Below are 16,698 nucleotides of genomic sequence, written 5' to 3'. Positions count from 1 at the left end.
TTATTGGTCAGAGCATTGAGTATAAGAGTTGGCAGGTCACGTTGTGGCTGTGCAGATTAGGCTACTTTTGGAATATTGTGTGCACTTCTGGTCTCCTTCCTGTTGGAATAATGTTATGGAACATGAAAGGGTTCAGAAAAGATTTTCAAGGACGTTGCCAGGGTTAGAGGATCTGAGCTACAGGGAGAGGCTGAATAGATTGGGGCTGGTTTCCCTGGAGTGTCGGAGGATGAAGGTTGACCTCATATAGCTTTATAAAATCATGAGGAGTATGGATAGGTTAAATAGGCAAAGTCTTTACCGTGGGTTGGGGTGGAGTCCAGAACTAGAGGGAATAGGTTTAAGGTGAGAGGGGAAAAATTTAAAAGGCAGCTATGGAATAACTTTTTCATGGAAAGGGCGGTGCACATATAGAATGAGTTGCCAGAGGATGTGGTGGAGGCTGGTACTAAAAAGGTACCTTTTTAGTTTGACACTAAAAAGGTACCTAGATGAATACATGAATAGGAAGGGTTTCGAAGGAAATGGGCCAAGTGCTGGCAAGTGGGACAAGATTAGTTTAGGATATCTAGTCTGCATGGACGAGTTGAACCGAAGGGTTTGTTTCCGTGCTGTACATCGCAAAGACTCTATGACTAATTCCCCTCCCCCATACCCTATAATTTTGATGGTGGTAGAATTAATGGCGATAATGCCATTGAATGTCAAGAGAAGGTGATTGGCAGAATTGCTAGTTGGCACTGAGCATCCCAAGCAAGATGTTGTCCAGGTCTTGCTACTTGAATGCATAAACTGCTTCAGTACCTGGAAAGTTGGGAATGGAACTGAAAATTATGCAATCATTCAGTGAAAGAACTCACTTATAGGAGGCAATCTTTTTGTGAGCACAGAGGGCACTGGCAGGATGTTAAAGGGCTGGAAAGTCAGATTAATTGGGATAGGTCAGCACAGACTTGATAGGCTGAAGGGCCTCTTCTGTGCTGTATGACTGGATGATTAAGTTTAAAACATCTATTACAATTTTTACTCCATTAAAATAGCTCCCATTCATGAAGTCCATTCTTAAATCTCTTATGAAAAAAAATGCTCATTTCCACATATCCCAACAACTACTAATCTCTGTGAGGTGTTAATCAAGCTGTGAATTTAGAAATCCGTATTGGGATCATAGAATAATACAGCTCCTTCTGAGAGCTGTCTCTGAGGAATCTGGATCAGTGTCAAGGACTCTCTATGTGTAAATAATGGATAACTTGGTGATGGGACACCAGCCTCTGTGGAGTTATTTCAGGATGTTTTGAATTACCGGGGAAAGGATGGAATCAAAAGATTAAAATATGCATGGAGCCAGTGGATGTGTATGAGGTCCTGAATGGATTTTTCTCATCTGAATTCATAGAAGAGAAAGACACAGAAGCTAAAGATTAAATTTGGGTTGGTAAAGTTTTGGAAGATGTTAAAATTAATAAAGAGGTGTTATCAGATGTTTTAGTGAGCATATAGGTGCACAAATCCCCAGGGCCTAATGCAATGTATTCTAAGTTGCTTGGGAGGTAAGGGAGAAGATTGTTATGCCCTGGCAGACATATTTAATATTTTGTTGGTCACAGGTGAAGTGTCAGATGACTGGACAATAGCTAATAAGGTTCCTTTGTTCAAGAAGGGCACCAGTGATAGGCCAGTTAATTACAGAGCAGTTAGTTTGACATCAGTGAAATAATCAGATAAAAAACTCTGAAGGCTGGATAAATCAATAATTGTAAAGGTAGGAAGTGATCAGGGATAGTCAGCATGGATTTCTTAATCCTATATGACTAACTCAATTGAATTTTTTGAAAAGGTGGCTACATATATTGATGAAGGTAGTGTAGTTCATAAGGTTTGTGTGTATTTCAGTAAGGAGATAGACCACTAAGGTCCTATGTGATAGACCAGTGACATAGACCACTAAGGTCCTATGTTGAAGGCTGATTCAAAATGCTGTTGACAAAAATTGATCCAAAATTGGCTTACAAGTAGGACACAAAAGTGATGGTGTAATTGAAAGCTCTGACCAGTGATGTACCACAGGTTTCGGTGCTGGCACCCTTACTGTTTGCAACGTATATTAACAATTTGAATTAGAAAGTATAAATAGTAAGTTTTCAGATGACATGAACATTAGCAAGGCTGTTGATCATAAGAAAGGGTATCAGGGTACATCCTGATATTGACCAGCTGGTAAATTAGGCAGAGCAACTGCAGATGGAATTTAATCCTGGTGAGTGCGAGGTTAGGCCACAAATAGAACACTGTGTGCACTTCTGGTCGCCACACTATCAGAATATAAGTGCAGTGGAAAGGGTGCAGAGGAGATTCACCAGCTCGTTGCCTGGGATGGAAAGTCTCAGTTTGATTGACTGGATAGGATGGGTTTGTTTTCCTTGGAGCAGAGGAGGCTGAGGGGGGATCTCATTGAGGTATGTAAAATTATGAGAAGTAGACAGAATGAATCATGAGAATCTTATGCCCATGACAGATGTATCTAAGACCAAAGGGTATAAGGTTAGGATGAGAAGCAGGTGTTTAGAGGAGACCTGAGAAAGGCATTTGTCACCTAGACGGTGTTAGAAATATGTTCCACGCTGTCTGAGGGGGTATGGAGGCAGATAATCATGTGACATGTAAGGGGCACCTGTATAAGTAATTATAATGCCAGTGTATAGTATGCTATGGATCAAATAGAGCTAAATAGATTTAGTGTAATTTAGTGTTTGTGGTTGGCATAGACATTGAGTCTCCATCAATCTTCCAAACAGCATTCCATCCATACCCAGCCCTGGTAACCCTATATTTTCCTTGGCATATCCACCTAGCCTGCTATATCCGCGGACACTCTGGGCAGTTTAGCACGGCCAATCCATCTAGCCTGCACATCTTGACACTGTGGGAGGAAAACATAGCACCCGGAGGAAATCCATGCAGACACGGGAGAAGGTGCAAACTCCACACAAACAGAGGTGGAATCAAACCTGGGTCCCTGCGCTGTGAGGTATTAGTGCTAACCACTGAGGCACCAGGCTACAACTCTGACACTAAGACAAAGGAATCTGAAGATGCTCGCAAAAAAGATTTCATGTGACAGAGTAAGCAGCCAGTAACATTGAATTATTCCGACAGACAGTACACCAAAATGTAACATTTACTTCTTCAGGTACACTTTTCATTAGATTTTACAGGGTGGAACAAATCATTGGGACATAAACACTAATGACAGGTAGAAGTTAAAAAATCATGAATAAGATTTAGAAATATGTCACATCCATTATCATAATTGATCAAAATGACATTCCACAAACATAAAATTAATTTTCCAGGATGATGTAGGATTTTCAAAATAATTGTATTTTTAGTAAAGTGTGAAAAATGTAGTTACAACTCAGTCCACAAGTTGTTAAGTTTTAAAGATTTTTGTGAAGGACCAGACAGTCATGTCAAATCCACCAGTTGCAGCTTGCTCAGTAAATTTGCATGATTTCAATACGACTGGATCTTCTTTGTCCATATAGCTCAATGGTAATCAAGTGCAGTATTTATTTCTGAAATTATTATGCCACGTTACCTGCAACTTAAAATGCTAAAAGACCAGCAAAGGAATATTTCTGCAATGACACTTGTTAAATTATATGTAATAAAGATTGAAGTGCTCACAATCTTACATGTCAGATAGTATGACTGTCCGAGAGCCACTGGAAAGGTTCACAATACAGCAAGCACTAGGTATGATTCCCGCTTGTTGCCACACAATATTCGATATGTTGATACCTCTGCTTTGAAAATCATCTGTTATGAAACTTTGCCAAAAGAAATGACAAGGTCAGAAGACAGAAGGATTGAGAAAATCTGGAGTTATTTGGCGGTTTTTGAAATAAAAACAGAAGTGTAGGCTTATGCAGTTGGTTAAAAAAAAATGTCTTTACCATTGAGGAAATCAGTTCTCTTTGTCCAAATACTGCTGCTGATGATTAACGGCAAAATTAATGTTAGTGGTAGTTAATGCCTCACCTAGTTGCTGATACCCACATCAGTCTTAGTAATCTGTGCACATAACCTTCAGTCAAAATGTTTTTAGTTTTGCCCTAACTCTTCACTTCCTTCTGGAAATGAGAATCTATACTATATTGGGTTTGTTTCAACATCATCTTGCAAGTAAAACACAGTAAAATATTGTGTTTTCTGTAACTAAAAAAAAACAACCTGTTTTTGATGTTGTAGTATTTTAAAATATAATTAGATTTGGAATATTATACATATGTGATTGATTATGAGAACGGAAACTTTGTATCCATCTTCCAAATTCCCAACCATTTATAGTCAATAAGTGGAAGAGTAAATAAATACTTTCCAGTGAACAACTTCATGATGATGAAAAGACAACATGAATCTGAAGTGACTGTAACCAGATCATACAGGTGGATATCATGGAATATGAGTTCCCTGATTGGAACTGTTAAGCTGGTCCAGTCAGAGTGTTCCAGGCTGACAGATAAACAGGGGTGGTTAGGCCATAGTTCAGGGGAAAAAAACAGGAGTGTCAAGGATTCTGCTCTCGATCTAGGAGCAGGTTCTGAGGGAGCCATACTTGTGTCTTTGTATTATGTACGATACATATAAAAATAAAAGGTGACTTGGTGGTAAGATACCAGCCTCTGAGGAGTTATTTCAATAGCAATGACAGAAAATGGTCCTGAAGAATTTTGCTCACAACAGTTTCTCGCATCATGGTGTTATCTGGGAAGCTTAAATTTATTTGATCCTGCAATCAATGATTGGGCCAAGTATAGGTTATTTTCTCCAGGCAAACAACATTGGGGCAGATGAAATCCAACGAATGATTCTCCGAACAGCTTATGGATCCACAGCCTTTTTGCTTATTACAAGCCTAATGTTCCCTGAGGCACCGGATACAAAAACCTTTCCAGAGTTGACATATTTAGTTAAGGAATGTCATGACCTCAAGCGTCCTCTAATTCTGAGACGCCATTGGTTTTACTTGGCGCTTTGATAACCACAGGATTTGGACAATTAACACTTCGTCTGATTCTAGCAGCTGCTATAAGTCAAGGTACAACTGATAAGCACTTAGAAACGCATCCACGTTAACCAGCATACATTTACTCAACTCTGATTATGCTCAATTAACCTAAGGGTTTCTTTGAAGAAGGATGTAATTGGGTTAATGTAAAGAATGCAGGTGACGAAATATACATGAACTTTCAAACCATGGTTGTTGGGATCTACAAGAAGAGAACCGTCAGAAATATGAAGGTATGCAAGAGAAAACATGGGTAGAAAGGTAACAAATTGGCTGACAGATGGAAAGCAATAAAATTAGGCTAAATTGGAACAGTTTGGATTGGAGGTGGATTGGAAGCAATACATACTAATGATCACAATTAGACTCACTGTCTTCAATAACGACAACAATCTATCTTTGTACTCAGTATGACTCCGGCCAGCAGAGAGTTTTCCCTCCAATTCTCACTGACTCTAGTTTTGCAAGAATGCTTTGATGCTATACTTGATCAAATGTCAAATTTGAGTTTCGTTGTTTATGGCATTGCCTAAGAAATGAACCAGAGAATGGTTCTCATACATTGAATCACTTATTGAAACAGATGGAGTGCAATAACAATTGTGCTGAAAATAATCATCCCACAAAAACAGGCCTTTTACATCAATTGTCCCACGCACCATTGATATTGCGCTCAAAGAAATGAAAAAGACTCCAGAAGAGTCTGTATTAACACTTACAGCAATCAGTCGCTCTTCAAAACCCTGCAGCAACTGCCCTTAGAGAAGTCCATTTGTACAGATATACAAGTGTGAGAAAACTAGTATTTCAGAATAAACTCCAAATATTTTCCAACTACCTAATTCTCTTTGTTCTGCCTTTCTTATTAGTTTTTAGCCAGCAAAACTTCACAATGACAAAGACTTTGGCACCAAGTTCCTTTTCATGACTGTCCCATGGTCTTATAGCTATCTCATTCATAATATTGCAAGAACACTCTCTTGCACAACTCAAGAGTCTTTCTGTGATAAGTAACTGGTTTCTGATACTTCAGTCACTTCTTGACTCTAATGATTACTCGTTATTACTATCCAGACATTGACCTATTTTATTCCATTGCTGCAGACCTTCCTCACAAAATACAAGAGCATTTCTATACAAGATGCCCCACTGTATTTTTATCAGCTGCTTGAATTCTGAGATTTTGTCAATGATTCTGATTAATCATGAGGAACCTTTGATTGCTTGGTTTTATCATGAAGATTCTTTACCAAGATCTTTTCATGACCTGGAACTCTCTCTTTTACAATAAATCAGCTCTCCTGAATTAATTACTGTTTCAGATGGTATTAAACCTGAGAAGTCTCCAAACTTTCGCCAAGATCGCAACCTTGATGAAGTGCAATGTACATGCATACAGAGTATTTATTTGTTTGAAAAACAATGGAAAGAAGAAGGCTAAGAGGGGACTTGATAGAGACATACAAGATAATCAGAGGATTTGATAGGGTAGACAGTGAAAGTCTTTTTCCTTGGATGACAACGTCAGCTTGTATGAGGGGGCATAACTACAAATTGAGGGGTGATAGATTTAAGACAAATGTCAGAGGCAGGTTCTTTATGCAGAGAGTGGTAAGGGCGTGGAATGTCCTACCTGCTAATGTAGTCAATTCAGCCACATTAGGGGAGATTTAAACAATCCTTAGATAAGCACATGGATGATTTTAGGATAGCGTAGGGAGACGAGCTGAGAATAATTCACAGGTCGGCGCAACTTCGAGGGCCGAAGGGCCTGTTCTGCGCTTTATTGTACTATGTTTTATGATATTACAGGTAGCTATAGACCAGTGAGTTTGACGTCAGTGGTGGGAAAGTAGCTGGAGAAGGTACTGAGGGATAGAATCTATTTATATTTGGAGAATAGTGGGCTTATCAGTGATAGGCAACATGGTTTTGTGTAGGGGAGATCATGCCTTTCCAACTTAATAAAGTTATTTGAGGAAGTTGATACCTGAAGGAATGGCTGTAGATGTCACATACATGGATTTTGGTAAGACATTTAATAAAGTACTCCATGGTAAACTAATGGAGAAAATGAAGTCACATGGTGTGCAGGGTGTTCTAGCTAGGTGGATAAAGAACTGTTTGTGCAAAGGGAGACAGAGAGTAGGAGTTGAAGGGAGTTTCTCATAAAGGAGAAAGGTGACCAGTGATGTTCCACAGGGATCAGTGCTGGGGCCACTGTTATTTGTGATATACAGAAATGATCTGGAAGAGGGCATTGGTGATCTGATCAGCACGTTTGCAGATGGCACGATGATTGGTGAAGTAGCAGAAAGCAGAGGGGACTGTCAAAAAATACAGGAGAATGTAGATAGACCGGAGAGCTGGGTGCAGAAGTGGCAGATGGAGTTCAATCCGAACAAATGTGAGGTGATGCATTTTGGGAGGTTTAATTCTTGAGCAAACTATATTGTAAATGGAAGACCCTTGGGAAAAGTTGATGGGCAAAGAGATCTGGGAGTTCAGGTCCATTGTACCCTGAAGGTGGCAGCACATGTGGATAGAGTGGTCAAGAAGGCCTATGGTATGCTTGCCTTCATCGGACAGGGTATTGAATCTAAGAGCTGACAGGACATGTTAAAACTGTACAAGACATTGGTTCAGCCACATTTAGAATATTGTGTACATTTCTGGTTGCCACTTTACCAAAAGTATGTGTACACTTTGGAGAAGGTACAGAGAAAGTTTACGAGGACATTGCCTGATATGGAAAATGCTAGCTATGAAGAGGGGTTGAGTAGGTTAGGATTGTTTTCATTAGAAAAAAGGGAGATTGGGGGGGTCAACCTGATTGAGGTATACACAATCACGAAAGATATAGACAGAGTGGATCAAGATTAGCTTTTTCCCAGAGTAAGAGATTCAGTAACATGAGGTCACGCATTCAAGGTGACAGGAGAAAAGTTTATGGGGTATACACACAGAAAGTACTTTACCCAGAGAGTGGTAGGTGCCTGGAACTCATTGTCAGCAGAGGTAGTAGAGGCAGACATGATAGATTCATTTAAGATGCATCTGGACAGATGTGTGAGTAGGTGGCGAAACAGAGCAATATAGATCCTTAGGAATTGGGCGATACAGTTAGACAGTGGATTTGGATTGGCACAGGCTTGGAGGGCCGATAGGCCCGTTCCTGGGCCGTAAATTTTCTTAGTTCTTTGTTGTATTTCATACTCTCGGGCTGAATCATAACTTCATTGGCGAATGGAAAGTTTGAAGCTTATACTGGAATAGTGCAGGGATTTGACAAACCAATTTATAAACTCCCCTAATTGTATGAGAAAGAAATGCTAAGGACTGAATCTTATGCTAAATCTCTCCCAAAACAAAGCATTCCCACAAGTCACTGTTCTCCCAGGTGACAACAATGAATGAGACTCATGGCTCCTCATAAGGTTGCATTCAATGTGCATCAAAACATTTACTTACATCATGGCCTCTCCGCATTGTCTGCAACAACAATTCTGAGTGCAAAAGTGATATATTTAATTAAACAGTAGTGTTGTACATAGATTTTACACACACACTCCCAATTTGATTTCAAAATTCTTTCATCTTCCTTGTTCTAATGTTACAATGTCGTGCCACCATAGTGGCTGCAGCTGAGCTTCCGAAAACCTGTAAATATGACTGTCATCTTTCCTCAGATGATATTTATAAGCAGCCTCTATTAAGTCCAGAGCCTAGCGAGCCTAGTACTAAAGGTTCCTGCTCAGGTATGTACAGGTATGTACAGGTATGTTACTCCTTGAGCCTGAGCTGATGGAGATATGTGACTCATTGGCAAAGGGAAGATGGTGTCAGGGCACCTCCAGTGTGACCTGAGATGATAATCCTGTGTTTATTCGTCACTCATCCTTTCTTGAGTTTATGATGTACTTCACTCATTCCTTCTGGAGTTGCGGAACCTGAGGGAGGTCAACTCATTTAGCCCCCTCTTGCTTTGCCAAGAAAAGAGACAGATCCATGCTTTGCCATTCAAGCCAAAGAGGCAACCATGCACTCACAAGCCAGAGCACCAATATTAGATAAAAAACTGCACATTGTTCCAGGCTAGGTCTCCAGTTTTGTCAGATGTTCTGTACTTGTCAATGCAGCTCTGTCAACTAATGTATGGCTCAAGTTCAAAGGCTCATCAAGTACACTGGCCTCAACAGCAGTCTGTTCTCCAGAACACCACCAAGTATCAGAGATTTTATCTACTTCTTCCTGCTCTGCTTGTCGTCCTGTGTCAGTGCTGAGCTCACCAATGTGAAGCTACTTTAAATAAATTAACCACCAGCGTTAAACTGGTGCAAGATGGTGTGGAATGACTTGACAATGTATCCTCTGAGGGACCAGGCTATTCTTCCTCATCGGATTGCTCTCAAAACAAATAAGCCTGGGTGCTCAGATTCTCCAAAGGTCATCACTCTTCTTTATTTCTATATTGTGGATCCTGCATAAAGATCATATGTAATGCCAAGCTTAATCAAAGTTTAAATTAAAATTGCTCCTTGATTGGTAGCTCCTATCAGCTGCTTGGAGGATATCTCACATGACAACCCAAAATTTCCAATTTCTGATACAGTACAAACTAGCTCCCATGTTTTCCAGCTATCTCTGCAGCCTGTTCTGCAAAGTTCATGAGGACCACAAAAATTGGGGATTCCACTGGTTATGTGTGCATTTTTCTGTTGCAAAACGACAAATGAATTAAGTGGCATTAACTTTCCTTGCTAAAGATACAAATCCCCATTGCTGTGACTACCCATGTGCAGTAAGTGAAAGAAGAATGTGGTATTGGGGTAATTGTGAGTGTAAGACTTTTAATTACTTTTAATTTAAGAGTTTTAAAAGTTCAATGTGGTCAAAGATGTGCGGGTCAGGTGAATTGGCCATGCTAAATTGCCCGTAGTGTTAGGTAAGGGGTAAATGCAGGGGTATGGGTGGGTTGCGCTTCGGCGGGTCGGTGTGGACTTGTTGGGCCGAAGGGCCTGTTTCCACACTGTAAGTAATCTAAAAAAAAAGAAAAGAGGTACAGTTGATGGGGCTTCCTACAAAATCACATTATATATCAGTTTCTGCCTGATGTTTGTGTGAGGTGTTTGGGCCCATACCACATTTTGTGCTGTCTTTTCACTTTTGATGAGTTCTGGAGGAAGCTCTTTGATGTGTATATTCACTTGATTGTACTGAAAGGTGGGTGAGCTAGTGGTGATTGAGGTGCTGAGGCCAGCAATTCAGTTTCTGTTTGAAGTGTGACCTCTGGTAGATGGGAGGGGCAGCAATACCCCATTGCAAGGAGAGTGAAATCCTGTGAAGTGAGAAACAAATGAGAAAGATGAATGGCACTCAATATTTTATGTTATATCCTAGTACAGAGACAAATTAAGTACACGGAGTGAAATAGATTGAGGCATTAAGCATTTAGTGTACAGTGGCACTTATGTTTGAAATGTGCAAGAGATCATTCTTTGTTTGTAGTATTGCAGCCAATCTCATGCTTGGGCACCAGTACTACTGATGACTGTAACCACCTCAGTCCATGCAGCCCTGTCACTCCTGTGCGAAAGATTGGTCTGCAGTATCAAGCCTGATGATGTGACGCTAAAGCTTCCTGTCTTGTCTCAGGTACATTCAGGGTTCAGTCGGGGTCTACAGATTTTTCTTGGTTGATAAGAGTGAAATTTAGAGGAGGTGATGCCCTTGTGATAATGTCACTGGGCTGTTATTCCAAAGATCCAGGAAATGACCCAAGTATGAATCCTGACTCAAATGGCGGAATTTAAGTTCAAAAATAAGAAACAAAGCTGGAATTAATGATGACCAGGAATCAATTGTCAATTGTCAGAAAAACCTATCTGGTTCAATAAGTCACCTGCCATGAAGGTTTCGCCTTTAAACCACACATAAAGACTTGAACAAAATTGCACAAGAAAATCCACCCTGACCCCATGTGGATGTTCTCCTACTTTTTGAGTCCAGCTTCACACTTATGCTCAGAAATGAAAATGCCACCTGTGGAGTCTGACTCAGTAATGGGATTAATTGTCAGATCAACTGGCCAAACACACATATGCAAAAAACTTGCCATCAAACTAAAAGCAATAAGGTAGTATGCAGAATATTGGATTGAAGTTAGCAGCACAGGACATGCCTGTAATGATAAATGACTTGGAAGAGTAAAGTTACACCAGTACCAAGAGATGTGTTTGCGTAATTGGTTATTTATTTTGATGTGACAACAAACAATGCAGGTGAGATTAAATATCACTACTGATTTATAATTTCCATGCAAAATAACCCTGTTTGTATTTCATAATTAACATCAGTTTATTGGAATGCTCAGCAATTCCATATCTGAACGTAAGAAAAAAGCAAAAATTTGAGATTACAATATCCAGTACACACAACAAGGACTTCCATTGTTAGAACCTACATGTCTTGCAATTGCATGATAATGTATTGGATGGAAACAGTAAATTACTGATTGTAAGTGATGTTGAGACAATTACAGGAGATTGACAATGCTGAACCGAAGGGAATTTCTAAAGCAGATCATCAGGACAAAAGCATCATTTTCACAGAAGAGAGAAAAAGATGATTGTAGTTTTCCCAAATGTGAAGGTACAAAGCTCATTTTACATTTTTAAAGAAAGATTTCATCCTTGGACATGTTGGCATTTCACCTTTTAGAATGTATTGCAATTCAATCTAATTGAAATCAAAACCATTCATTTTGTTTACATAACCCTTAACTTATAAAATTAACTAGCTCTCATTAGCTTTACAATATATTTTGATTGCATTTAAATTTGACAACATCCCTTAATAGCACATGGGAATTGTTTGAATTACCAAAGTATAGGTAAAATTATCATTGAACTTTTACCAGCCTATTATTTGTTGCATTTTTGTTCTCTTTACATTGATTTGCCAATCTTACAAACAGGATTAGTAAACTAGAAATAGTTTTACTTATTTGAAGATTTGAACTAATATATATTTATATGTTACAGAACAGCTCAGAAAGTCAGGGTACTCTTAGGGATCACCACGCAAATGCAACGTATCCATAACAACTAATCAAATGCTGTTGTGGTTCTGCTCGCCGAGCTGGAAGTTTTTGCTGCAAACGTTTCGTTCCCTAGCTAGGGAACATCATCAGTGCTGTTGGAGCCTCGTGTGAAGCGCTACTTTGATGTTTCTTCCGGTATTTATAGTGGTTTGTTCTTGCCGCTTCCGGGTGTCAGTTTCAACTGCAGTGATTTGTATGTGGGGTCCAGGTCGATGTGTCTGTTGATGGATGTTCTTGCCGTTTCCGGGTGTCAGTTTCAGCTGTAGTGGTTTGTATATGGTGTCCAGGTCAATGAGTCTGTTGATGGAGTTTGGGGATGAATGCCATGCTTCTAGGAATTCTCTGGCTGTTCTCTGTCTGGCTTGTCCTATGATAGTGGTGTTTTCCCAGTCAAATTCATGTTGCTGGTTGTCTGAGTGTATGGCTACTAGAGATAGCTGGTCGTGTCGTTTTGTGGCTAGCTGAACATCCATCAACAGACATATCGACCTGGACCCCACATACAAATCACTGCAGTTGAAACTGACACCCGGAAGCGGCAAGAACAAACCACTATAAATACCGGAAGAAACGTCAAAGCAGCGCTTCACACGAGGCTCCAACAACACTGATGATGTTCCCTAGCCAGGGAACGAAACGTTTGCAGCAAAAACTTCCAGCTCGGCGAGCAGAACCACAACAACGGATACCCGAACTACAAATCTTCAATCAGATTTTAATCAAATGCTGCTTTAGATCCTGGTAGTATGACAACACTTGTGTTCAGAAGCATTAAATCATAGAGAACAGGTGCAGGAGTAGGCCATTTGGCCTTTTGAGCCTGTATCATCATTCAATATGATCATGGGTGACCATGCAATTTCAGTACCCGACTCCCGCTTTCTCTCCAAACCCCTTGAACCCTTTAGCTACAAGGGCCAAGACCAGCTCTCCTCTTGAATATATCGAACAAACTGGCCCCAACAGCTTACTGTGGTAGAGAATTCTACAGGTTCACAATTCTGAGTGAAGAAATTCTTCTTCATTTCAGTCCTGAATGGCTTACTCCTTTTTTCTTCCCCAATGTCAGGAACATTCTTTCTGCATCTAGCCTGTCCAGTCCAATCAAATAAGGATTTTATATGTTTTTGTGAGAATCCCTTATTCTCCTAAATTTCAGTAAATACAAGCCCAATCGATACAATCTTTCTTTCTGTTAGTCCTGTTATTTAAGGAATCAGTCTGGTGAACCTTTGCTGAATCTCTTCAAATAACAAGAATGTCCTTCCTCAGACTAGGAGACTAAAACTGCCCACAATACTCAGGGTGTGGCCTCGTCAAGGCCTGGAATAAGTGCAACAAGACGCTCCTATACTCAAATCCTCTTGCTATGAAGGTCAGCATGCCATTAACTTTCCTCACTGCCTGCTGCACCTGCCTGCCAATATTTAGTGACCATTAACTACCATGACAACCATGACTCATTGTGCCTCATCTTTTCCTAAACTGTCATAATTCAGATAATAATCTGCCTTCCTATTTTTAACCAGCGAAGTAGATAACCTCACATTTATCCGCACTTGTCAAGTATTCACCCATTCAAACAGCCTGTCCAAGTCACCCTGCCATCGCTTACCCAGTTTAGTGTCGTTTTCAAAATTTGGAGATACTGCAGTCAATTCTTTTGTTCAAATTATAATGTATGCTGTAAACAGCTGGGGTCCCAGCACTGATTCCTACAGGACTCCACTTGCCAAAGCCAAGCACTCTAAAAAGGACCTGACTAACGGCTTCGTGTCTGCCAACCAGTTCTTTATCCATGTCAATACATTAACTCCAATACCATGAACTAAATGGTATAAGATTCATAATATTAATTTCTATTATAAAGTTAGTTATGTGCAAAGTTTTAAATTTATCTCTACTGTTAGTACCCTTTACCTAACGACTTGCAAGCATTAGGTTGTTCTTACAGGATATGCCAGGCAAGATTAACTGTCACATCTATCTTTGAATCTTTTCCCCTAAAGCGTTTTAGTCATCAATGTATCATGTTGTGTGTTTGCATCTATAATTACATCGGAATCTATGATTATGTGAAGAATCTTTAACTAGAACCTATTTCTTAATATTGCAAATAAAAAACTAATTACTGCAAAATAATTTTAGCTGCTGCTTTCACAACTGTATGGTGAGTTAGGCTGACTATCTTCTGGTAAAAAATGAGGTCAGCAGATGCTGGAGATCACAGTTGAAAATGTGTTGCTGGTTAAAGCACAGCAGGTCAGGCACAATCCAAGGAATAGGAAATTCGACGTTTCGGGCATAAGCCCTTCATCAGGAATGAGGAGAGAGTGCCAGGCAGGCTAAGATAAAAGGTAGGGAGGAGGGACTTGGGGGAGGGGCAATGGAGATGTGATAGGTGGAAGGAGGTCAAGGTAAGGGTGATAGGCCGGAGTGGGGTGGGGGCGGAGAGTTTAGGAAGAAGATTGCAGGTTGGGAGGGCGGTGCTGAGTTGAGGGAACCGACTGAGACAAGGTGGGGGGAGGGGAAATGAAGAAACTGGAGAAATCCGAGTTCATCCTTTGTGGTTGGAGGGTTCCCAGGCGGAAGATGAGGCGTTCTTCCTCCAACCGTCGTGTTGTTATGTTTTGCCGGTGGAGGAGTCCAAGGACCTGCATGTCCTCGGTGGAGTGGGAGGGAGAGTTAAAGTGTTGAGCCACGGGGTGGTTGAGTTGGTTGGTCCGGGCGTCCCTGAGGTGTTCTCTGAAGCGTTCCGCAAGTAAGCGGCCCGTCTCCCCAACGTAGAGGAGGCCACATCGGGTGCAGCGGATGCAATAGATGATGTGTGTGGAGGTACAGGTGAACTTGTGGCGGATATGGAAGGATCCCTTGGGGCCTTGGAGGGAAGTGAGGGAGGAGGTGTGGGCGCAAGTTTTACATTTCCTGCGGTTGCAGGGGAAGGTGCCGGGAGTGGAGGTTGGGTTGGTGGGGGGTGTGGACCTGATGAGGGAGTCACGAAGGGAGTGGTCTTTGCGGAACGCTGATAGGGGAGGGGAGGGAAATATATCCCTGTCGGTGGGGTCCGTTTGGAGGTGGCAGAAATGACGGCGGATGATACGCTGTATACGGTGGTTGGTGGGGTGGTAGGTGAGAACCAGTGGGGTTCTGTCTTAGTGGCGGTTGGAGGGGCGGGGCTCAAGGGCGGAGGAGCGGGAAGTGGAGGAGATGCGGTGGAGGGCATCGTCGATCACGTTTGGGGGGAATCTGCGGTCCTTGAAGAAGGAGGCCATCTGGGCTGTGCGGTGTTGGAACTGGTCCTCCTGGGAGCAGATGCGGCGGAGACGAAGGAATTGGGAATATGGGATGGAGTTTTTACAGGGGGCAGGGTGGGAGGAGGTGTAGTCCAGGTAGCTGTGGGAGTCAGTCGGTTTATAGTAGATGTCTGTGTTGAGTCGGTCGCCTGAGATAAAAATGGAAAGGTCTAGGAAGGGGAGGGAGGAGTCTGAGACAGTCCAGGTGAATTTGAGGTCGGGATGGAAGGTGCTAGTAAAGTTGATGAACTGTTCAACCTCCTCGTGGGAGCACGAGGCAGCGCCGATACAGTCATCGATGTAGCGGAGAAAAAGGTGGGGGGTGGTGCCAGTGTAGTTGCGGAAGATGGACTGTTCCACATATCCTACGAAGAGACAGGCATAGCTGGGGCCCATGCGGGTGCCCATGGCAACTCCTTTAGTTTGGAGGAAGTGGGAGGATTGGAAAGAGAAGTTGTACAGGGTGAGGACCAGTTCAGTCAGTCGAAGGAGGGTGTCAGTGGAAGGGTACTGGTTGGTGCGGCGGGAAAGGAAGAAGCGGAGGGCTTTGAGTCTTTCGTGATGGGGGATGGAGGTGTACAGGGACTGGATGTCCATCATGAAAATAAGGCATCGGGGACCGGGGAAGCGAAAATCCTGGAGGAAGTGGAGGGCGTGGGTGGTGTCCCGAACGTAGGTGGGGAGTTCTTGGACTAAAGGGGACAGAACCGTGTCAAGGTATGTGGAGATGAGTTCGGTGGGGCAGGAGCAGGCTGAGACAATGGGTCGGCCGGGGCATTCAGGTTTGTGGATTTTGGGCAGGAGGTAGAAACGGGCGGTGCGGGGTTGTGGGGCTATGAGGTTGGAGGCGGTGGATGGGAGATTCCCTGAGGTGATGAAGTTATGGATGGTCTGGGAGATGATGGTTTGGTGGTGGGAGGTGGGGTCGTGGTCGAGGGCGCGATAAGAGGTGTCCGTGAGTTGGCATTTGGCCTTAGCGGTATAGAGGTCGGTGCGCCAAACTACTACCGCGCCTCCCTTGTCTGCGGGTTTGATGGTGAGGTTGGGATTGGAGCGGAGGGAGTGGAGAGCTGCACATTCTGAGGGTGAGAGGTTGGAGTGGGTAAGAGGGGTGGACAGGTTGAGTCGGTTAATGTCGCGGCGGCAGTTGGCTATAAATAGATCGAGGGCGGGTAAGAGGCCAGCACGGGGTGTCCAGGTGGATGGGGTGCGTTGGAGGCGGGAGAAGC

General features: G+C 42.2%; 1 protein-coding gene across 1 annotated transcript in view; it reads right to left on the bottom strand.

The window, feature by feature from the left end:
* khk (ketohexokinase) overlaps positions 1 to 16,698 on the bottom strand; it is a 46,348-nt gene that overhangs the window by 18,817 nt on the left and 10,833 nt on the right. The window contains exon 3 of the mRNA XM_060826947.1: positions 3,699 to 3,833. Within this exon, the coding sequence (XP_060682930.1) occupies positions 3,699 to 3,833 (135 nt within the window). The remainder of the gene's footprint in view (positions 1 to 3,698; positions 3,834 to 16,698) is intronic.

This window comes from Hemiscyllium ocellatum, chromosome 6, assembly GCF_020745735.1.
Source record: "Hemiscyllium ocellatum isolate sHemOce1 chromosome 6, sHemOce1.pat.X.cur, whole genome shotgun sequence".
NCBI classification, from domain to species: Eukaryota; Metazoa; Chordata; class Chondrichthyes; order Orectolobiformes; family Hemiscylliidae; genus Hemiscyllium; species Hemiscyllium ocellatum.
The sequence above is the reverse complement of the archived record's forward strand: the minus strand, read 5'-3'. Positions and strand labels throughout refer to the sequence as shown.